The sequence below is a fragment of the Hirundo rustica genome, chromosome 14 (genome assembly GCF_015227805.2).
Source record: "Hirundo rustica isolate bHirRus1 chromosome 14, bHirRus1.pri.v3, whole genome shotgun sequence".
Taxonomy (NCBI): domain Eukaryota; kingdom Metazoa; phylum Chordata; class Aves; order Passeriformes; family Hirundinidae; genus Hirundo; species Hirundo rustica.
The window spans coordinates 4,777,973-4,802,416 of NC_053463.1; the positions used below are offsets into that span (position 1 = coordinate 4,777,973).

At 43.8% G+C, this 24,444-nt stretch overlaps 1 protein-coding gene across 10 annotated transcripts in view; it reads right to left on the reverse strand.

The window, feature by feature from the left end:
* The window catches only part of SGCD (sarcoglycan delta), a 497,197-nt gene that overhangs the window by 33,064 nt on the left and 439,689 nt on the right, over positions 1-24,444 (reverse strand). For all 10 annotated transcript variants that reach the window (XM_058422461.1, XM_058422456.1, XM_040078046.2 and 7 more), the window contains 3 exons: positions 23,905-23,992; positions 21,563-21,682; positions 7,550-7,622 (listed from right to left, as the gene is read on the reverse strand). In XM_058422461.1, coding sequence (XP_058278444.1) covers positions 7,550-7,622; positions 21,563-21,682; positions 23,905-23,992 — 281 coding nt within the window. The remainder of the gene's footprint in view (positions 1-7,549; positions 7,623-21,562; positions 21,683-23,904; positions 23,993-24,444) is intronic.

Consider the following 24,444-nt stretch of genomic DNA (forward strand, 5'->3'; position numbering starts at 1 on the left):
CTACCCAAAAGCAAACATGGTGCTCAGTGGATTACATTCCTCTCGTTTCTTTAAGATAAGAACAGTGTTCAAAGGAAAATCTCCTTCTCTTCTGAGCTATTCAGTCATTTTGAATATGATTACATCCTAAATATCACAGTATTTGCAAAGGATTGGGATCACAGTGATAGGTGGGTAAGGTGCTTTCCTTGCCAACTTTCTATTTACTTATGTATTTCATGCTCAATATCCTCGGTACAAATAGCTCTATCTCAAGCACAAATGTTATGATAAAAGAATGTTTTTTGGGCCTTTCACAGAGCATGACAAATGCTGTATCCCTGAGCGGCAGCACCAACAGATTCCTGCTGCAGCATCTCCCGAGTGCCCTGTGGAACAGCAGCTCCAGCCAGGCTCTGCTGCAAGGAAAACATTGCCCAATTTGCACTGAAAAAAACCAACCCAACAGTTTCCTTGCCCATCTCTCTGGGTAGTTGTTTAAGGATTGCTTTTAGAGCACCTATGGCTGCAGGTAGTCAATAACCTGCAGACTTTTTTGTAGTTGGCACCCAAAAAATGGTCCTTAGAGCCTGAGGCCCAGGCCCTGCTGCCAGGGCATGGCAGTCCTCCTAAACCACGATCAAAATGTAAATGAAAGGCAACATTTTCTATCAACATCTGCATTCCAGGGGCCAAAAGGTACTTTCATCATTTTCTGTAAGACCTTCCAAAAATACCACCTCCGACTAACCGACCCGACAGATACATCACGTTAGATGTGCCACCACACCCTTTTAAATCAGTGTGCAGTCAATATTCTGTATTGTATGAATAACTAATTAGTTTCACAACTTATTTCCACAGATGTCATTGCAAAATCTATCTGAGGAATGTCATCTGCACTCGAGAGAAGGACAAGCATTGTAATCAAGCATTAAGCCATTTCACCAGTGTGAGTCTGCCGAGGAGTGTGAAATGGCTGTAATTCACATTTTTAAGACCTCGCATTTATTAGCATCTATTTTCTACTCAAGGTTAGCGGTGTGCTGCACAGAGAGTTAAAAAAAGCCAAAGAGCTCACTTTTTTGTTATTCAAATGGATACAAGAGCACGTCTGACTGCACAGCTTGGTCACGTGGATGGGGTTTCTCTGGAGTCCCAGAGGATTTCTGGCTCCCACACCTCTGTGAGCAGCACTGGAAGGTCAGATGGATCCTCTGATTATGGAGCAAGTGACGTTCTGCTGTTGAAAGCTAATGACAAACCTGGATACAGATCTTGTATACAGCAGGGGTATTCAATCTGAGATAACAGCCAGGGCTGACGATTAATATCTCCCAGGAAAAGACTTTGTTTGCGTTAGGGAACCCCTACAGAATAAATGCAGAGAGAGAATAATGAACCCAGCTGCTGGGGTTTGCTCAGGGCCCAGGAAAAGTGAAACTGGTCTCTGTCTGGAGCCATTGCTCCAGCTGCAATTGTGCTGCTTAATTATGAATCCTGACTATCTTCCCACATCTTTTGATGCATCAACCAGCAAACAAGAGGGATACTTCCACTGCTCTCTATCCCACAGGCAATGCCGTTTGGGGGCAATTTCCTTCAGAAATCTGCCCTTCCCTTCCCTATTCCCACTCGTGTTCTCACTGAAGGGCCACGTGGCTCTGGTGGCTCCTGCAGCCACACGTGCCAGCAGCACAGGGGACAGGGGGGCCTCTGGGAAGACCCCAGCACACACTGCAGGCTGCTTCACCACCAATTCCAGCTGCTTTGCCTTTTTTCCTGAATTTTCTTTTTACTTCAGCAATACACTGAGTCCGGAACGCCTTCCTGCCCTTCCTGCCTTCACCATCCATTAGTCCTCGGTGAAGAGGATCTGTCTGTGGACAGATGCCATCAGCAGCACTGGGAACAGGACAGAGCCATGATTTATCCAGCTGGGATAAGGGAACAGGGCAGAGCCATGACTTATCCAACTGGGATAAATCAGCACAGCCCCACTAACACCTCTGCATTTCCCATTTTCAGCTCGTCCAGACTGAAGCTTCACCCACCTGAAAACAGGGAAAGAAAAAACACCAAGAGCTAAATCCGCCCTTCCTGGTGCTGGGTGTGAAAGAAGGGAAAGCCATTAAGAGGTTTGCTGGGGTAAGGAAAAGGAACAACAACCCCCTTCTCCTCCTTTTTGCAAGAGAAATACTTCACCAGATGGAAAGCCCCAGCAATCAACTGCTTCCTTACCTCCAACCCTTATATCCAGTGGTATAAATACACCTTAATGCACACAAGAAGCTGTGGAAAAGCTGCCTTTGCTTTGGGAGGGCTGTGGCTTGTCTTTTTTAAGAGACAAACAGGCAGCAGATTTGAAGGGAGGTCAACAGGACAAAATACTAAAGTGAAGTGGCTGCAAAATCAGTGTGAATTCTGCTCTGGGAAAGTCTCTCCAACAGCAAGAGTTTCAGGAAGCCTCAGCTGCCAGGGAAAATTTTGTTAGATCAGATGTGGTATCCTCAATGAGAAAATGAGGTGACGAGGATCTCAGTCCTTCAAAAGCAACTCGCCAAAGGCCACTGAAATTAGTTTGAAGTTTAGAAACCAGGAACCTGGTGTCTCCTTGTAGTTGTATATGAATTGCACTGGCTTTAGTGGAGACGGTCGTATATACTCAACCTGTCTGAAAGTAACTGAAAATAGTTATATTTATTACAGTGTGGAAGGGAAAACTCATCCCAAGGAAAATCTGTTGTCTTTTAAGCTGGTAGGACCCACAAAATTATTGGGATTGCAACTGTATAGCAGAGAAATAAATTGCATCCCTGCTGGTAAAACAATCAGAAAATAACACCAGCACTGTACAAGGGTACAGTGATCATCTCCCCCTTGCTGACACCTCACAGGATTCCACAAGTGTTCACTGGGAACTAAATAGTATTTCAGTATCATATATTACTCTTTATAAATGACTTTCATTTCTCACCAATTACTTCCTCTTTTATACCATTCATTTTTCGCATTTCCTCTAATTTTTCTCCTCTTAATCATTATTAATGTAATTGGTTTTAGACAGAAATATTATTTGTGTTCCTACTTATCTATGGTGCCTTATGAAGCACAGCTGAGAGAAGCTTTAACTCAGTAAGAATTCCTGTTTTTCAAAACTAGTTACCTTAGCTCAGCACTGTATTTAAATTGTTTTTTGTTACAATAGGTCTCACTTGGACTATTTGGATAGTTCAGTACTCTACGTGGTAAGGTAGAATTGCACTAATAAAATCAAGCAGCAAGCACATTTCATCTGCCATTTCGTGCTTTCAGTGCTTCATAATTAACTTCAGCCAAAAATTACCCCTTTAAGCCCAAGGGAATAATTCTCCCTTAACTATATTTGTGCATTATAGAAAAAAACAGTCATCCCTTGGCTTCCTGGCCTTGGATGAGCGATTTACTGCATTTTCCACCTCCAGTATCTGTGGATGAATTCCAGGTGTGTGCTTGCCCCTTATGGAGTGAATTTCATGCTGTCTGACTTCTTTTTATTTAACTCTGGGAACAGAAATACCCTACAGCAGGTTTCCAAGCTGCAGCACGACCCAGACATTGGTACTTAAGGCAGCTCTGCTCCAACCCCACCCCGCTCCCAGCTTCCAGCACTTGGCACTTTCACAGCATCCCCCTGATATTTTCTCTTATATTTCATCACCCACCTTTTAATCCTCTCCTCTCAAACTATTTCCTTCTTCCTTATTCTGGCTAGTCCAGCCTTTATCTCTCACCTCTGAAGAGTGCTGATCTGGTGTTTGATGGACAATTTCTGTTAGCGTCTCTGGCAGGTATTTGTTTTTTTGGGGAGAATGTAAATAGAAAAAGGCAGGTGTTTCCTGCCAGTGTCAAGGAGAGGTTCTCAAGGCAGGCTCTTGACAAGTTACTTGGGTGCTACTCAAATAATCCAGTGTGAAAAGGTCATATTGAATTCAACTTTTATACATAAGCAATCACATTACCATATGTCAAAGGCACCAGCCTGCTTCAGAAAGCTTCAATGCAGATGAGTACAAATATTTCAATGTCCAAACAAATCTCCCAAGCCCTCCCCTTAAACTATTTTGGGACGATACCAGATGGCAATGCTAAACATTCCAAGTATTTGAGAATAATTGGGATTTGTTTGCTTCACTTTTTACAGCTTTTGACCAGTTTAGAACCCAACGAGCAACAACAAATACGTTCAGGAGTCTACAATTACTTTAAATACGTAAAAACATGAAAATGTTCACAAAAGTAAATCAAATAGTTTGTTAATAATCTCTAGTTTTTAGGTCACTATTAAAGAATATTCTGGAGCCTAGGTAGGAAACATGCTCTGTTAATTACACCCTGCATTAAACAAGACACTAATGAGCTCTGGCATTCCTACCACAGTGGACACTGAGCAGGAGTGTTTTAGAACACATCAGCAAAGTCCAGAGCTGGCTCAAACAAGCACAAAACCAATTTTTGGAGCCTTGATATAGGCTTATCATGTTAGGAAAAGGCTGTGCACATATTCCCACTGAGATCCTCTCCTTCTAAACCACTGCAAAAGCGTTTTAAAAAGCACGCTGAGCAGAGAGGATCACCAGGATGATGAGCACCTTAAAGAGCAGCTGATTTACCAAAACAGCTGAATTACAAGACCATCCATCAGCCAAGTGGACAGAAAGCCTGCTGAGAACAAGTGTCCTGTCCCCTGGAGCGTGTCAGCTGTGGTGACACACGGGTGTGGCTGAAGGCCCTGGGGAGACGGAGGAGAAGCAGGAGATGAGCGGCACGTCCTGCCTGTCCTGCCAGGGAACCAGCCTGTCTGTCCAGGAGAGGAGGAGGGAAGGAGGACATCCACGTGTCCTGACTCCCAGGTGTGACAGGAGCAGCTGGTCTCCTCTCTGTGACACCAACAGTCGCTGCCACCTCATTTTGAAATCTAACAAAGGGACAGGAGCGGGCACTGACAAGCGCGAAGGGAGAAATCACCAACGGGTCATAATCTTTGGTTCAGGATAAGGATAAGGATAAGGATGGAGGCTGGCGGTGCCTGGGGGCACCTGCAGCAGCTGAATGTGCACTTTCCACCTGAGAACTTCAGCCTAAGCAGGAAAGAAAGCACTATTTATTGCAGAAAAAGGTCTTTTAGAGGCAAGCCAGCTACTGAGCGTGTGATTTCACTGCTGCTTTCCCAGCGATGTGTGACAGCTCGGGGCCCATCTCCTCCAGCCCCATTTCACTGCAGCATCTTTGTAAACTGGCAAAAAGGACACCTTATGCACAAACTCTGCTGACAAAATAGGAAGGAACCAAAAAAATCTCCCCTCAGAGTAAGATTATTTTCACTATTAACTCTGTACTGCCCCCAAAAGGCTCCGTTTTACCTCAGAAGCAGCCAGTGATCCAACGTGGAGAGAGAGATGGATGGATCTTGGTTTGGGGAGCAGTAGAGCATTTGCTCTTGGAAAACCTTGCTTTCCCTACACACTGGCTCCTTTCCTCTCAGGGTGCCGTAAAAACATTTATTTTTGCCAAGATAAACTTGTCAGAAACATACAAAATATTTTAGGACTTTGTGGGACTTTTTTTCTCCAGGTAAATTTCATTCAATAGTTTTCCTTAAAAAAAACCAACAAAACAAACAAAAAAAAAAAAAAAAAAAAAAAAAAAAAATCAACCAAAAACTCAACAGATTTTACAGTTTCTTTTTTTTTTTTTTACCTAGTCCACTAATTTGAAAGGAAATCAGTTACCTAACAGCTCTTCACACAAAACAAGTGAAATAACTAAATTAATTTAAAGCAGATCAAATACACTGAATCAATCCCCTGCATGGTTACTGCCATTAATTCATTTCAATTTCATTTAGCTGAATTTGCTTTGGAACAGAAGCATAGTCAATCAGGTTAAGGCCCTTTTAATTCACATTTTCCCCTTCCAATATGACATCCTACACTTATTTGGATCTTTTCCCCAGCTCCCATTTTAGAAAAGTCTTAAATAATCACAAACTTGGACCTAAACCTTGCGTTTCTTTTGCACTACTCAAGACCTGGGTTTGTAAATTTTGGAGATGCTATTAGATATTTTAACCACGATCTTGCTTTTTTTTTTTTTTTTTTTTTTAAGTGAACATGTCAGTAAACACTGTGCTAGAAAGCCTTTGTCACCTGGAGGTCACCTAGAAATCCATATGCTGATGCCTTTGCTTGGCTTTTCCAGGGAAATGGAGAGCCCTGCCCCACCACTCCCTGCCCTCACGTCTCCTTTCCCCACAGCAGCCCCTGGAGCTGCACAGTACAGTGAGGAAAGACCACATTTCCTCTTTTTTTAAAGGAAGCTGACCCACATTGGTGAAACCACGAGGGAGGGTTAAAGTCACTGCCTGGAGGAAGAGAACAAACTTTCATAACAAACCCAAGCACGCCTCCACTGCTCGTGCTGTCTGACAGATGATCCCCAGAGTGGGAAAACGGAACAATTGGAGGGTTTCCTGGGGGAAACTGAAAGGTAGAGACAGACCCAAGGGAAGGCAGATGGGATATTATTCCTCATCTTCCCTGGTGACCCAGCTGGGCCATAACCATCCCTGGTATCAGAGCAGGGAATCCATGAGAGGTTCTCTCTCTCAGCCCCCTGCCTCTGCAGAAAATCTGCAGCGCTCGTGCTCAATTTCAGCTGGCTCAAGGTTGCTCCATCCCCTGCACTTTCCGGCAAAGGAGAGCTGGCAACCCAAGATTTAAGGACAAAATGTCCCTCTGCCTTTTTTTTTATTATTATTATTCTAATATTTACATTTCTCTCTCTCTCTTTTTCTAAGGAGGGATAATTTGAGTATTGAGGCAAACCCCCACAGCACTCTTGGTCCAAAGATATCAGGAGATTTAGCCAATAATTTATTTGGCCATATGATTAACATCTTTGCAGAGACCAGTCATCCAAGTTAACCTGCAGTGCCACACTTCTTAAAAAATATTTTAAAAAAATAAGGTAAATTTAATGCCCTGCCTTTTCTCGAGGGCAGAGCTGGCTCCCAGGAGCTGTGCTGTTTATTGCCCCTGGCACAGTGCTGCCAGCAAGTGGCACCTCTGCCAGTGTCAGCAGTTACACATGTGCACAGCTATGCCCCGTGCAGGTCAGGGAGGGTTTGCAATGCTGCAAGGCAGATAATTCTGGAGAGCATTATCCTTTTGCCTGCTGCTACCCCCTGTGATTCAGCACAGCCTTCAGTACCTCCCTGCACAACCAGGAAAAGATTACTCTGGTTTTTTGGGGTTATCTTGTTTGGTTTTTTTCCAAATGCTGAGGCCAGGGTATGCAGAGGACATTACAGAGCAGAAATGCTGCTCTCATGACCTGTGATTGCCTTTGGTTTGGTCATATCACACGTAAATATGGCAGGTCCCTTCTCTTCCATGGCATCCTCTCTCTTGTGATGCCTTCCAAAGAGAATCCCCAAGCTCTTATGCAAAAGCAGAAATGATGCCCAGCAGTAAGCACAACTCCAACAAGGCTCCACTGAGTTACCATTAAACCATATTCCAAAGTTTACCTTAGTTCCTTGAAGGGGTCTGCCCTGACATTGGGAGTTTCTATAGATTTAGGGAACACTGTGCCTTCTGCTCCTGAAATCACAAAACAAAACAGAAGACAAATTGTAAACATTAAGAGCTGTTATCAGGGGAGTGATTGTCAAATCATGCCTAGGTGCAATTTAACCCATTGCCTGACCCCATGTCTCTCTTGCACATCCCTTCTGTCCCCAGAAAAGCCAGACCTTGTTCACCTGCAATGGGCTGCCTTGATTACACGTGGGATTTGCCCTTAAAGTTCACTTCTGGCTGGAAAAACAGGTGCTTGGACCCTGACTCGGGGAGAGTCTGCTGAGCCAACTGATGCAGGGTGCTTGGAAAAGACACCCTCTGCTAACCAGGCATCTAATCCAGCTACATGCCTCATTAAAGATCCTGGATGCACGTCACGACATTATTGCTTTTGCTGGGCTCTCAGAGATGCCCAAGGGAGAAAAGCAAATTTTGACTCGATCCCTGCAAACCCCTCTCCAGTCAGGCTGTGCTCCTGCCTGGGGAAAGGAGGGAGGTGCAGCCTCAAGCAGGGCAGCACAAGCAGACTCTGCTCCAGTGCCAGCCTGGCCACCAGTTCAATGTGGGACCCAGAAATTATTTAACCTCTGCTCATTCCCCCTTCTCTCAGACGATGGGGAAGCTGTACATTTGCTGACAGCTTTAGAGCTGTGAGCTGCTGGGTAGTACAAACAGCTTGTCTAAGCTCCAGACCTCTGCAATCCTCCTCATGGCCACCTGTACAGCCCAGCTGGGCCATTCCACCCAGTCGTCCCTGAACTGGGGCCCTCTTTTGTGATCAAGCCCTGCTCTCTCTTCTCTAGAAAGATGTGCTCTCCTCATGTCACTGCTATATGCCAAAGCCCTGCCACCCTCTGGCAACCCTTTCCACTGACTGTTCTCATTTAAAATGTGCATCTAAGCTGAACTGGTCTCACTTCATCTTTCAGCCACTGAATCTCCTCAAGTCCTTGTGTGCCAACCAGCCTTGCATGAAGAGACTTTAGTTAGACACCGATGGTGACCCGACTCCCCCACCTGCTCTGGTTCTCTGAGAAGTTCTGGGCTTTCTGGATCAATCACTGTGAAGCAAATCCTATGGACTTCTCGCTCTTTTTTTTTTTTTTTTTTTTTCTTTCTGAACCTGTTCTACTTTTAAAATACTCTGTTGGAGCACAGGAGTCCCCAGGTGCTGCCACCGACACTCTGTGCTGCAGAACATCACGTTCCTGCTCCCACTGAAACTTCCAATTAAAACACAGCTGAGAGTGGCACTAACTGCCTCACACACAGAGTGCACTATAAATTAATGTTCCTGTTCTCCAATACATAGCTGCCAAGCCAATGAGCAAGTATGACCTATATTCTTCAATTTAAACCTGTGGTCTTGCCTTCAGATGCACTGTGAACAATTAGTCACTCATTTCCTGCAGTCACCACAGCAATTTCAGTGTCAGCATGCAGACAGCACTGGTGGCACTTTTTTTTATTTCGATAGGTTTCAGTCTGATAAAGTTATTGTGGCAAACTCCAGATCCTGATGAAAACTTTCACATGTACAATTTGAGAGCACTCCTAACACAAGCTATTGTAACTGTTCCCTGTGTGCAGTTTGAAAGTCATCATTAGAGAATAACAGATGTTCTGAGCTGGTCCAAAACATGTCAAGACAACATCCAGCTGTAACTGCTGCCATAAGTGAGAAACACCTATGGCTGCAGCACAACTACACTTTCTTTGCTCTGAAATAAATTAACTAAGCTGTACTACTGTGTTAAAGAAAAACAAGTCAGAATGAAAACAAGCGCTCTAACATAATATTAAAAAAAACCCCTCCCCAACTCTTTTTAACTCAGAGAAAAACAAAGTAAACTAAAAGATGATAAAAGCAGCCTAAAGTTTGAAGCTTTATACTTGGGGATTGAAACTGATCCTAGGGCACAATACAGATATTTAGCTTTTAACTTTACTATAAGCTTTCACTGTTACAAGTTGTCATAAGCAGCTGTAACTTGCCAACCATGAAGGTTGTTGCTATCAGATCTGTCCACTCTCAAGAGTTTCCAAATGATTTAAATCTCTGCTTTATCCAACACGATTGCCTTGGCTCTTGGCTTTGTGATGAAATGTAGCAAAACATCCAGCCTGCACTTATCTGCATAACAGAACAGTGATTTTTGAGGGAAGGAAGATGAGGAGGTGCAGCTGGAGAGATGCACACAGATATTCTCGTACCCTTTCCACCCACACGGCTTAAATGGTGACTTTATGCTGGGCATTTTAATTCATTTTTAGACACCTTAAATCGGATACTCAAGTAATGCAAAGCTCAAAATAACTACCTGCCTGTAAGCAGAAGTAATTGCAGAATAAGGAGAAACTTTAACTTATTTCTAAACTTGGGGTTTTCCAGGCTTTCATTATTTAGTTTAAATGCAGGAAGCAACTTTGGAAACAAGATCAAGGAAAGCCCCAATGCAGTCATTTGAAGAAGGTTGAAAATAAAAGAGATGGGTATTTGTTTCCTCCATTTTCTTGTTTTCCCTTCCCTACACCATCCTCAAACCCTCCTTTCCTATCTCTCTTTCTGCCAGATCCATTCAAAAGACCCTCAAGCACTGGGAACAGGAATGAGATTTCCAAACCCTTCTGCTTCTCTCCTTTGGTCTGAATTAGAAGTGAATGCTACCTGCCTTGATAAGGCTTTCTGCCTTGACTTTACACTTCCTTAATATTCTCCTTTAATAACACAGAGTCTCCCACAGGCCCACCTGTCCCTGTCACTGAGCAGAACATCAGCCACGAGGGGATGCTGAGGGACCAGGACTGAGACATCCCTCCCTTGGCTCTGGCTGTCAGCAGCTGAGGGTCCCCTTGAGCTGGCAGAGAAAGTTTATCAGAGACACTGATAAACTTTCCTCACCTCACCTAATCCTCGTCTAGGTGCCCTCCTTTCTGTAGCAGGGGGCTGGTGGATCAATTAAACACTCTGGAGAAGTTCTCCCTTTGGTTTCACCCTGCTGCCTGATGATTTTAGTAAAGAACCATCCTCTTCTTTCCGTGCTGTTGGGAATTTTCGGCACCTCAAACATGCCCCCTCCCTCCAGCCCCCTCTGTTCTGCACTGGAGAGTCTCAATCTCTGCCTGGGGGATCAGCAGCTCCCAAGGGGACAAACTGCCTTGGACAAATTCATCTCCACTGGCCATTTGTTTTGGCCACCGTGGAGTCCCCAGCCAGGCTTTGACAGCATCAGTTGGATGGTGTTGAAAGTGAAGGCTGGAGGAAGTGGCCTCATTTAGTGGTTTTAGAATCACAGAATCACTTATGTTGGAAAAGGCTCTGAAGATCATGGAATCCAACTGTGACTCAAGGCTTTGGCAAAAAAGGGAAGGCAAGTTTGAGGGAAATGTGCTGTTGTCACTGAATTGAGCTCTTCTGGCTCTGCTGAGGAAAGCTGCGATGTTATGGAGTAACAAATGGTTGAAAACACAAAGCCCAAGGTCATGCACTTAGAAAGTAGTAAAAATTTCTTCTACATGTTCGAGGCTTCCAAGATATAATATCCCTGGATAAAAGCTGAATGCTATTCATGATTTATGGCAGTGTGACAGAGTCAAAGGAAAGGCAAACATGACATTAAACTGAAAGGCAAGAAGAAGGTCTAACAGGAACACAAAAAGAAAAAAAAAGAAAAAAAGAAAATCACATTATTTTAAGAATCATCAGTGAATCCTCAACTATTGTGTGCCTCCCCTGCTCATCCCCAGTGAGGAGAGTGAAGAGAGAGGAAAAATCATCGTGACTGCACAAACAGTACTCTGTCCTACAAAAGAAGCCTGGAAGGACTTGGCTTTGTAGCTGAGCAGCAGGATGTGCTAAGGCAGGATACTCATGCTGTGCATAAATACATTAGGAGGGTAAATAACACAAAGGGAAAAGAACCACTGGCTCTAAGCTGTCGTTTATATGAGAGCCAGTGCTTATATGAGTGGCAGGAAACAGGTCCTGAGTGTATTTGGGAAGGAAAGTGAGGCTTTTCTAGCCAAAAGAGGAGCTACAATTGGGAGCAGCTTTTAGATGGGACAGACAATATGACAGACCTGACAAATTCCTGACTGGACGTTCTGGTGTCTCAGAACCAAGGGCCAGTATTTTCAGGACCTGAATATTGTAGTCTTGCATTCCTCTAGTGTAATTTTCACCTTCCTGTACCTGAGAAATGATGGGTTTTGGCAAATGGTGTTAACAAACAGCTCCAACAGTTCAAGAATCAGCTGCTACAATCTCCCTTTTCAATCAAAGCTGCTCTATCCCTTTTCCTCTTCTACTGAGTATAAAGCCAATGTAACCTACATCTATTATTGTACAACACAGCTTCTGCTTCTTGAATTATCTGTTATTAAAACATTTTCTATCTGCCATGGAAAATGGACACAGAAAATTTCTATTTCATTGCAAAGTACTGATTTTTTTTATCATATGAGACTCTTTGCTGCTGCTAAGGGTAAGTTATGTGCAATCAGCTAAAGACAGAAGAAAACAATAATATCATTAGTATTTAAACACACTGCACTGTACATCCCATGGCGATAAATTATTCTTTCTCACAGTATTATATCAGAGAGGCTTCTGTTATACTGATTCCCTCTTCTGACACTGTGTAATTTACCACCGATAAATGTTCATAAACAGCTTGACTGAAAAATCCATAAAGCCATTTCAGCTTTATTTTAAGTCCCGTTTAATGTCCCTCAAAAATGATTTCATCAATGTGTTTCCATTAGCTGGTTCTCTGCCCAATAACTTAATTCCACACAATCAGTCAGGAACCTCTAAAGCAGAGGACAGGAACTACCTAAAGTATTTTGAATCACCATAAAGATTCACTCAGAGAGTGTTTTAGGGTTCTTTGCCTTTTTTTTCCCCCTTGCAGTGCATAAGGTGTGGGGTGTCAAAGACCCCTGTGTGTGTTCACTTCACTCAAGAACAATGAGAGATATTTTCAGACTAACAACTGATGCTCCTGCTGTGGAGGGTAGGTGGCAATCAGCCAGGCAGCTCCTGGGGGTGAGCAGAATGCAGGGACATGTCAGGTTTCCACTGATGCCCCTGGTCAGCTATTTCCCACTTGGCTTTCTTTTCAGACAACACATTTCTTTCCCACCCTGTGTTCTTTCAGTGATAATTACAGACCTGCAGCACACATTTAATGTTGTGTATCACTGCTTTCAAGAGAAAGTGGGGTCTCAGGGGCCTGTGATGAACCTGGTGATAAAGTTTGCCTTAGTGTCTCTTCTCTTTAGTGCTCTGCCTTATGCAGGACTGTGCAAATGAGGGGGGAAGAAGAAGGATTTGCTGTGATTTTTTCTAGCTGAAGTCAAGAGGCAACGTATAGTGTGCTATTGGTCTCCATAAACCACATTTATTCCCACTGTCATTGATCAGGACACATTCAGCAATGAAAACACCCATCTGAAGAGGTTCTCTCCTCTGCAGGTCTCATCAGGATAATATGTGACAGTCTCAGAAAGTCTGTGCAAACAGATGCCCAGGAAGTAAATCCAATACAATGTAGGCAAAAATTATTTGTGACTGCTTCTTCTAATTCCAAGCTTTAAAAGCCTTATTCATCCTTAATTTATGTTTTTAAATGGGTGAGCATAGTAATTGGTGTTGCTCCCCTTGAATCCCATTAAATCTGAAATCAATAGGAGCTCTATTTCAGGGTCCAATAATAGCCTGGGTAGGTTAAGCCAGTGCATTGAACAAAAGCCATAAAGCTTCATTCACGTTTCTTTTCCAGGATCCTATAAAAATAGCTCATTGCAAAGGTCTGTCTGCCTTCCTTTTTTGTCTAAGTGTTGGGGAGTTGTTCTTTTAAGGGCAGTCAAAAAAATGTTGAATAATAAAGACAATAATGAGATCATGTGCAGCATCAACAAAGTGTTTATAATAAAAATGTAATACAACTTTTAAAAAATGGATTCTATCGCTTTTATTGCAGATTATTTTTAGCTCTCGGTCTTGGCAGTGTGTGCAGGGACTGAGCCAAGCCTTAGGCACTGGGCTGTGGCTGAGTTAAGGCAGACAGGAGCTCCTCGTGACTCCAGCCCTGCTGGGTGGAGCAGAAAGCAATTCTCTGACTCAGAGTCCCAAGAAATCAATGGAGCCTGGGTTTAAAGCTGGAAAACTTGCAAGCAGTGAGATGAGCTGCAAGCTCAAGGAGGGACAAGTGGGTCATTAGGGATGTATGTGCCTGTAGTCACACCATCCTCAACAGCCTCCCTGCCACGGTTCATTTATCTGAGGAATATAAAGGGAATAACAGAAGAGAACAGATGGGCTTGCACCCAAACTGAGAACAGACATAGGAAGTAAGGTTTTTACAACTTATGCTGGCCTCTAGAGATTTCCTTCTTGACTAGTTTTGAGGTCCTTCAACACTTCTCCTGCAGCTCAACAATAGCAATGTCATCACTGAATTCCTTTGAAGCTCTTCTCAGCATTCTTGTGCAAAGTTGCAATGGAACTCAGGGGAGCACCTGAAGTGGGAATACACAGTGGAAATTTATCATGGAGAATATTATGTGAGCTTCAAACAGATCAGCTGGGGAAGACACTTAGGAAATAAAATATAATTCTGCCACACTTTTAAACTTGATTTCAGTGTTTGGTAAGTGTACAGTATGTTTCTTTCATAATCCTTGTGACATTTAATCAATATTAATCTGATGGTGGATGATTCCTCTCTTTCCTTTAACAGGATTAAGGGAACACAATCTGAACACACATTTCAGCCTGGACTCGAAGCCTATACACTTTACATAAATGCTATCCTTTCAGCCTGGAATGTACTTTGAGTAAAAGCAAACACAAAGAAAACTCCTCAGTAGCTCTCTCTCCCAACACAGGTTGTTCTTGCCAATAAAAAAGTTTGCAATCTGGGTGAGTGGACTTTGAAAATGGAGAGCAATGTTAGTTGGATTTGCAATTAAAAAGAATGGAAAAGTGTCACACCTATTGCCCTTAAAGCAGGGGACGTATCAGAAGTATTCATTCAAGAATTTAATTTCCTCCATTGCAGAATGGGAGAAATACTTTATATGAAAGAAAACATCCAAAAATTGCATCTCAGCAGCTGGGAAAAAAAACGACAAACAACAAAAACCAAGCCCTAAACCCACCCACTTCAACTAAATCAGGTTTCTTTTCTACACAGTTTTGAATTCTCTGTCACTGTTGATTACAGCTTAAATCACCTTGTGACCCCTGCTTCTATGCAGATACAGCAACAGCACAATTCCTAGCTGAGAGAAAAAAAAAAAAAATAAAAGAATTTTCTTCTTTTCATGTGGTTTTAACCACTGATAGCAAACATACGTTCTTGCCCTCCACTACTCCTTAATTTTGCTAAACATAATTTTTTTCCCCATAACCACAGCTCTGCAACGAGCTCAAGGAAATCTGACAGAACTGTGCTGCCACATCCGAGAGCTAAAGACAGGGGAGGCTGTCCCTGCTCCCAGCCCTGCCAGTGCCAGTGCTAAACCTTGGCATCGGTATTTGCCAGCACATTTCCCTGCTCCCCTCCTTTTATCCCCTGTCCCTTTCCTGCAGGACCAACAACCACACGACAGCAATTGCTGCAGGGCTGCATTGGTGCTGCTGCTAATCTCCTGTGGGCAGGGAGCAATGAGTATTGCAGCTGCTTCCCAGAGGAGTTCATACATCTCCAGACAAAGGTCAAATGCCTGTCCCAGATGGCTGGGGCTCGTTCCTTTCCCTGGCTGAGAGCACAGAAGGAGCTCTGAAGCAGCCTAAGCAAGCTGGAGCTCATCTGCAACTGGGTGAACCGGGAGAGGGCTGTGGCCCCGGGCTGATGGTGCAGTTTGTCTCCAGAGGCACAGCAAGGCATCCCAGGGAGGTATCCTGGAGAAGTTCCTTCTCCTTTAGGTTTAAGGAACCTTCCCTTCCACTGCCTTTGTAAAGGAAAAGGATTAGAGTAGGGAAATGTCTCCATTTCGTAAGACAAGAGTACTGCAGCACCATGTCTCCTTTTAAAAGGCTACTTACAGACCTGTGGCCCCCAAAATCCACACCACAAACACCGAAGCTTGGCATTTACCCTTGGGCATAAAGCTGCAGCAGACTCAGTGGTGAGACCAGAAAGCTGGGTTTCCTCTCTGGGTCAGGCCTGATTTCAACACTTGGCTACCAGAGTTGTTCCCTCCGCCACAAACACATCAGCAAAATGCCATTTTGAAATCATAATGGCTGCTGTAAAGGGCAACCACGCGTGTCCTGACCCATAAATAATCGCTGCTGAAGAAGGGTACATGCTGTAAAAACGGGTGGTAATTCCTGGAAACTGTTACATTTCTAGCTTACCCCACCCTCTGAAATGACTGATACCAGTCAAATACCTCTGTGGATTATTTAATGAAATATAACTACGCTTGCAGTCATCAAAGTTATTCTGCTGTAACAACTGCAGCAAGCAAAAGCTGAAAAGGACATGCCAAGAAGCCACTAAAAGTTTAACGTGGAGGCAATGTGAGCAGAGTCCTCTAACCAGGCTGGCACTGCAGCCACAGCACCGCAGGGCTCCTCCCAGATCAGGCTAATCCATGGATCCCTGAAAATATTGGTAGATGTGAAGCTTAAGGCAGCTGGGGCAGCTTACACAGATGTGTTAGCTCAGAAACATCCACATTAAACCCTGTTCTCCTCGTGTCCAAAGCGAAGGATATTATTGCAAAGGCTTTTTTAACCCTTCCATGAGCAACAAGCCACAGCTCCTCGTGTACTATAAATGCAGAGCAGGCTCCTGCCTCTGTCCCCAACAGCCTCAGCACTGCCATTTAAGAAGAGATCTCTGCAGTCACAGAGCCACAGGATGACAGAATGATTTGGCTTGGAATGGACCTTAAAGATAATTTTGTTCCAACTCCTTTGCCACAGGCAAGGACATCTTCCATTAGACCAGGTCCCTCTGAGCTCCATCCAGCCTGAATGGGGCATCCACAGCTTCTCTGGGAAACTCATTCCAGTGCCTCACCACCCTCACAGTACTCCATTTTTTTATGATATCTAATCTAAATCTAATCTCTTTCAGTTTAAAGCCATTCCTCTCCCTCCTGGCACTGCATGCTCCTTTAAATAGCCATGCACTCCTGGACGACACTGCTTTTATTGTTGGTGTTCCTCCACTAAATCCTCTAAACTCCTTAATAAACAGCTCATAAATAAAATGCTGGAAATGTGCCTTGGATTTAATTACTCCGAACTTGTTAATAAATTTGCAATAACCTTTCAACAGCTGATTCTTCTTTCCAGGTGCATTCCCAGGCAGCTGGAGAGAAACTTGGACAAAAAAAAAAAAAGTTCCCAAACTAACAGTCCTAAAAATCTAAGCTGTGGTCAGCATCGACTTGCTCCACATGGTTCATTGCCCAAAGGGTGTTGGCTGCAGTGGGCAAAAAGCTACAAGGTAGAAAAGAAGCCACTGGCTAATTATTTGACAGGAGGGCAGGGAAAGGTTGGTGAGACCAAAGGTACTTTTAAATCAGCCATGGTGCTGGGCTGGGTCACACTGCTCCTGCAGTCATTATTCTGGGAGATGAAAGGCATCCTACCCCACTCAAAATACAGCTATTTTAGTTAGGGTTTGCCACAGGAGAAGGCTTCAGCTAAATTTTTATCATTAGGCTCCATTAGAAGAAAAGCTTCTGCCATGCTAATCCAAATGTCTGAGAGACACATTTTCTGGGGAGTGGGAGCAATCCCTGTATTGTTGTTTTATAGAGAAGGGACCCTGTGGGGTTGTGATTAATCCTATCCTTGTTGGAAAGCAAACCAGTAATTTTAACAGTGCTTAAAAAGCTTGGTAGATTTGTAAGGGGACAACATCCAGCCCACACAATCGCACACAAATCTCCCTCCACGCTCAAACCCAACGACTGCCAGACTCCTGTAAGATGCAGAAGTGTGGCTTTTGTGGTATTGTCTCAGCTCCCTGCCATGCATGTGGATTCCCATCGACATCTAGTCTTCAAAAAAAAAAAAAAAAAAAAATTGGTTAAATCCATCATAAATATTAAACACCAGAGTATACTGGCAAGTTTCCCTGAAAACAAACTTCAAAAAATAATCTCTCTCTCTCTCAAAGAAAAAGAAAAAAAAAAAAGATGTCAAGGCCCTTGGGAGAACTGACACTGGCATGTCATCAGATGTTGTCTTATAAGGCTAAATTAAGCATCTGACCAGAGTTTAATTTCTGTAAAAACTCATGCTAATTTAAATTGCTTTAGATTTAATTAAAAATGCCTTTCTATAGAGATAATAATGTAACTCTGTTAATTAGTATCAAGTGGCATCTAGAGGGCATATTTAAAAACTAATCTGGAGAATAAATAGAGCTAATTAACAGTCAGAATAATGCTTTATGGTTGTCTTTTATTTATAAATGCTATAATGTTCAATAAGCTATTAAATGAAATTGTAATTAATATATATCAAAGTTATTTTTTAATACTCTTTTAACCAAAGAGTGTTTCTTACGCCCCGTTTTTCAGACGCTCTGGACACGTTTCATTTCTGGAGGGAGGACAAGGCAGCAAATACAAATTCAATTAGCAGCTGCTCATTTATCTCCCCTACAAGTGTCTGTGTTTAGGAGCCCTCGGGGGCGTCCAGGCAGGCGTGAGCTCTGTGTCCGTGGGGTTTGCCCAAAGCTCTGCTGACCAGGGAAGGGCTGGCAGGGAAGGGAAGGGCTGCACATCACCCCCCACACCCCACCCTGGGCAGAGCAGGGGCAGGCGTTGCCTTCGGAAATCCAAGCCTTGGAAACACGGGGCTGCGGCTCTGAGGAAGGAGAGCAGCTCCGAGGTCTCCTATGGGGTCTTTTAAAAGACCATGGGGTGCTCAGATTCCACGGGGAGAAGCTTGGGGGGGGGAAGGAATGCTAAGAGCAAGAATGTGCTCTCATCCCATCGCATCCCATCGCATCCCGTCGCATCCCGTCGCATCCCATCGCATCCCATCGCATCCCATCCCGTCGCATCCCATCGCATCCCATCCCATCCCATCCCATCCCATTGTATCCCGTTGCATCCCATCCCATCCCATCCCATCCCATCCCATCCCATCCCATCCCATCCCAGGAGCACACGGGCACTGGCAGAAGAGCTTGGAAGAAAAAGGGCACAGTGCAGTCGTTGTAAGGCTCAGTTTTTATAGGATTCCTTGCAGGCAAACACAAGCTCTCTCAGAGTTATCTGGACCCAGGCAGTGCTGAGCTCCCAACTTGAGCAAGGCAGAGGGAATTGTGTCTGCAAAAGGTTGTGTCCGTGTTCCCAGAGCTCGCCATGGCCAGAGGGCTCAGAGGGCTGCCCTTCCCCTCAGAATGTCATCCTCCAGTCTCTCCTATGATGACCGGTTTGACTGGATTCACTATATCAAATAAAAGTGTTGAAGTACTCTAAATTATGTCATACATGTAAAGCAGAGGTGGCCAGCTCTGTCTTTCTGTGTCCTTTAATGCTCATAAATCAGAAATAACTCCCCAAAATACAAATCAAATAAAAAGCACTTTCATATGGTAATCTGCACTGTCCATGCTGCGCAGTTTTTTTGAAGCACCACCAAATGCATCGTATGTCCTACTTGCATTTGTTTTTAATCTATAATTCTGTGTATTCTTCCCCTTTTTCATCCCTTGCTAATGTTGAAAAATCCTCCAGACACCCAGAGCAGGGTTCATTTCAAAGAGGAGAGCACCTCTTTTCTCAGGACAAGGATTCAGCGTCGGTTTGTAGCACTAACTTGCAGAAAAAGACTTGGAAGTCCACACAAAGGAAAGATTTATTGTCTCTGGCAATATTCAAAGCTGGCCACAAGAGCTGCTGCTCTGACCTCTGTGGGATGACTTTCATGCCAGGTTGTTGACACACGCTTGCCTCTACGTGTTCAGCAATAAGGAGAACGAGTGGGAATTATTTACACGGCCTAGATGGGTGTCAGCAGACACATTCCAGCAGCACCTGAGAACCCAAACACCAGAGGAACGATCAAAGGAATTTGTCTGTGTGCTGCAACTCGGCCTGGCCTTCAGAGCAGACAAAAACACTGCAAGAAACACGAGCATATGGTGTAACACTTCCCAGCATGGCAAACAGCCATGGCAAACACTTTTGGAGATAAAATTAGATTGGGGAAGCAAAGCTGGAGAAAAACAAAGCCAAGTATGAACTCAGAAAGCGTTTCAGCTCAAGGTCATTGGAGTACTTGCTATGCAACATCACCAGTAGTATCATTCTACTTTTTCGTCTCTGATAGATCTGCAAAAGTCAAACCAACCCCGAGAAACGCTCAGTTACAGGTAAAAATGAAAGTGCACTACAGTGATCAGCAGATTTTTGATGCTGTTTATTCTGGAGACTAAAACAAGGCAGAAACTCAAAATACCTATCAAAATTAATTCCTGGTTTTTTGAAAGTACAGAGGAACTTAAAAGCAATTTTTGTTAAGTGTGTAATCTGAAAAGGAGCACTTGCAGCTTATAAGGAGAAGGTTCTGTATTTTTTTTTTTAAACCTATGATGTAAATCTCCCTTATTTTAAGGTCTCCAAGAAAACAATTAAAAACTGCTGCTTCCTGACTTCATCTACCCTGCACAAACTAGCTCTGAAGGGTGCAGTGTGAATGCAGCTTTGCTGGAGAACACGGATTGTTACAAACGTCCCCAGCTCTGGAACACCACAGGAATTTTGATTTGGCCTCTTTTAAGTTTTATGCTAACAATGATACTCTTAATTTTGTGAAGTTCAACATTAATCCTGCGAAATCCCCCTAACTTTTCCCAGCTGGTGACTGAACTAGTCCAGTGTGTAACAACAGTGACCCGCAGAGAGCTCCACTCACCCTGTCCACAGACAGGAACCATCTAGAACAGCAGGACATCAGGCAGCAAAAAGTGTTAAGGGTTGGATACCAAGTCCCATTTATGCTACACAGAATATACTATTAAATATCTAGAAATTATAATAACAGTAATAATAAAAATACTATCTATAGCTATAAATAATTCCAAGCTCCTTACTGAGCTGTTTTTACAAGAGAGTTAAGGAACAGTTTGGAATGAAAAGATGCATCCAAAACAAGTCACTATATATCAGGTATTGGTGCCTCCACAGAGACCAGCAGCACTGTTGTGTGACTGTGAACGACACTGAGTACCCACTCTGTGCAAAAACATTCCTGACCAAATCCCAGACTAACCAAAGAGCGTGGATTGAACTGTGGAGCACAAAAATTCAAGTTCCAGACAGTTAATTTTATGTAACTATCAAATAAGTTTCAAAATTTACAATTGCCACAACTGTTTTGTTTCTCCAAATAACGAGAAAAAAAAAAAAAAAACAATCCAAAGAAAGACGAAAGAACCCCTACATCCCAAACCCAGAGTACACCCCCAGTTTTCATTAGGAAATACCAATGTAAAGCCTGGCAGGCAGCACAGCTGGGGAGGCAGATCCTCCTGGTGTTTGTTTCAGAATGAAGGCGGAGCTGGTGACTGTTGGCACCAAAACCACAAACCCTGAGGTTTCCTTTAGCACAGAGACTGCAGACATGGGCACATCCTTGGGGCGACCCCTCCCTGTCCTCCACCCCAGATCCGGGAGATAAAAGTTGTTCAAAGGTTCCAAAGATGTTTTTAAAGCTACTTCACTCAGCCAGACAAACCACTTCCAGGGGAGTTTTTTTTTCTGAAGGGGAAGTAACAAATTGTGCAAGCTAAGAAAGCCCTCACATAGAAACTCCTGGCCTGGATCTGCTTGGAGAAGACTCAAAGCCATAAACACAGCACAAGGTTTTATCTCCAAAAGAAGCTTTCAGCAAGTAGGAAGGAAAGTCAGGTAAAACTATACTCAGATTTGAAGAGATGCATGTTAAAACTGTGGCTTAATGAACAATCTCTTACCTAGAACTCTCAATCTCTCTGCTCCAACCACCACTTCATTGTCATCTGCAGAAAACAGCAATTTCCCAGAGAGGGTTTTCACCTCAAATTTTTGGCTGTGTGCTTCCACTGCTTGGGGACCTAGGAGGAAGAAGCTCTACTTTAGGGAAAAGTCGAAGAAAATCACACAGTAGCTTCATACATTCAATAAACCCATTTGCTGAGTAATAATAGCTCAACAAATTGCATCAGAGACACCAAACAGGGAGGCTTTTTAGATCTTATTAGAAAAGGCCAGTTTTCTACCCAAGTAACAACTGCTCAAGTATTTCTACTTATGCTTTTGTTAATGCTTATGTGTGCCATAAAATCACCATTGAACTTGGGATAGCTGGATATTTTTACAAAAAGACAGACCCATTATGTGAAACAGCAATGAGCATATCCAGCCGTACTTTGAGAGTACTGGTGCAGGTGTAAGAGGCATCAAGAGCTCCTGGGCCCATTTTGTGTGGTGTGTGGACCGCTGCTGCTGTGTAAAAGATTCCTGTTTTTTTACCTTTTAAATATATCTGGATTAAAATTTTATCAGTGTAATGCACAGACCAATCCAAAAAAAAAAAAAAAAAAAAAAAAAAAAAAAAAAAAGACAAACACCAGCACAGGAGCAATTGTTTACTATTAGACCCCTTCAATCATGTGCTGGCCAACAAAAATGGCATCCTCTCACACTGCAGAAAGTTTTTACACAAGTAAAACTTTCCCTGGAAGATCTTATTTCAATTCTGTTGCTTTTCCTGCAGGCTGCTGTGCCCTGCAGTGCTGGAAAGCCTCTGGCAATGCGTTTTGTTGTGGGGTCTGATAAACATCAGTGCCTGAATAGTGATTCTGTGCAGGTTTGTGGCTCGAAGGCTGCCAGGAATTACAAAGAGGCTGCCCTGGGTTACTGACCTTGGCCAGACTCTGGACAAATCACCAGTGAACAGTTCTGCCAGCTCCATCTAAGCCAGAGCCCTCCTGAAGTATTATCCTGAATGAGGCAGGTGATGGGACTTTGCATTCATTCCAGCCATCTTCAAGACCAGCCTCAGTTCCCAAAACACACGAGAAATGACCCTTGAAAGCCAGTATTTTCTTAAAAGCTCCATCCCTACCCAGCATTTACCTGCACAGGTCACCTGTGCTGGTGCCTGGACACACAGAATCATGCACATGGTTTGCACTTCAGACAAGCTGAGATCCCTGGAAACACTTAAAACCTCATGCAGACACACTGAGAAAATCCAGTTCTTTAAATCTGATTTGTGTCTTGCTTATTAACCACTTCCCCACTCATCCTTGCAGCAAGCACTACATGGGACCACGTCTTTGCTCCATGGTGAAACCAAAGCTGGTGCTGAATCCATAAAAATCTCAATAACCAGAGCATCACACTGGGAGCTACCACTGAGTCCCAAACTCTTGGGGCACAGAGGTGCTCACGTGAACCAAACATCCTCTTGAAAATACAGAGAACCAAGAAACAGAAGACCTTCATTCTGAATGTTAGAATCAGGGAGCCTGGGGTTGAACTTATTTCCTTCCTCCAGGCAAGTTTCACACATGCTGCCTAAATAATTGCTCACTGAAGCTGCATATTTAATTATTTAATACTGTGACTAAAGGCCAAGATGTTATATAAGCAAAACAAGCAACCCAGTCTCAACTTAGAAACATGTTTATGGATTACTGCCTTTGCCACACACCAATACTTCTCACAGTCCATGCATAATTCTCAGTAAATATATCTCTGCTCCATATCAAATATGTATTATATACCATATATACAGTGCCATATATCTTCTATAATGCAGAACCCAAATTACTCATGCTTTCATTCAAAGGCTGCTGTGTGCTGGGGATTTACAAAACAGCCATTTCCCCATCCAACACACTCTTGTTTGGCTGCATAGGCAGTTCTTCATCAGCAGAAGGACTTCAAATTGCAAACTGTTGCCACAGCTGGGCTCCAGAGCTCCCGAGATTCCAGGCAAGTGATAAATGTCTCAGGAAAAACCTGTGCTTGTTACAACAGAAATGTCAGCCTGGCGTATGTTCTTCTTGACCCTGATGTCATACAACAAACATTTCTAACTCTGGACTGGCTTTCAAACAAAAATGATGCTCTGCTTCGTAATCAGACAGCCCCAGCCATTTGCCTCTCCAGCACAGCTTTCAGGTCTGGCTTTGTTTCTCCAAAGTGGAGTGAAGTTTTCCTTTCTACTCCACAAGACGCCCAGGCTCCCCCGCAGCCAGCACAGCATCCCAGAACACCCACTCTCAGCCCTCCCTAGTCCCTCCAGCCAGCCTCTCCCCCTCCTTACCTGTTACAAGGCGTGTGAGGACTTTTGTCTTCTCGTTGAGGATGTTCACGGTGACGTTTCTGGCTGACTGGAAGTACAGTGGGTTGCCCTGCAACAAGACCACGAGACCAAGGGTGTGAGATGGGGATGGCTGCCTGGACAGGTGAGACACCTGGAGCTGTGCCCAGCACTGACCCCAAGGCTGGGGCATGGCTGGGGTGCACCTACCCTGCAGTAACTCCTCCTGTCCGGGATAAGCTCAGGACACCACAGTTCTGTCTGGCCCAGGCAGTGCCTTGCTTTAGGGATGACTGCCTCTATTGCTGGTGGAAGCCAAGCAACCTGTTATTTTCAAATGTGCAGGTGATATGGGACCTGACCTAAGCTTCCCAAAGGTGTTTTGGGAGGGTGGCTGACTGCAGCAGAGCACTTCAGAGGCAAATCTGCAAAATTACAGCTCCTGATGGCTCCAGCGGGTGACTGTGTGCCCACCATGCGAGCGAGCCACGCCCAAGAAGGGCTGGGGAGCAGAAAATGTGATTAACATGTGGAGAGTGCCTT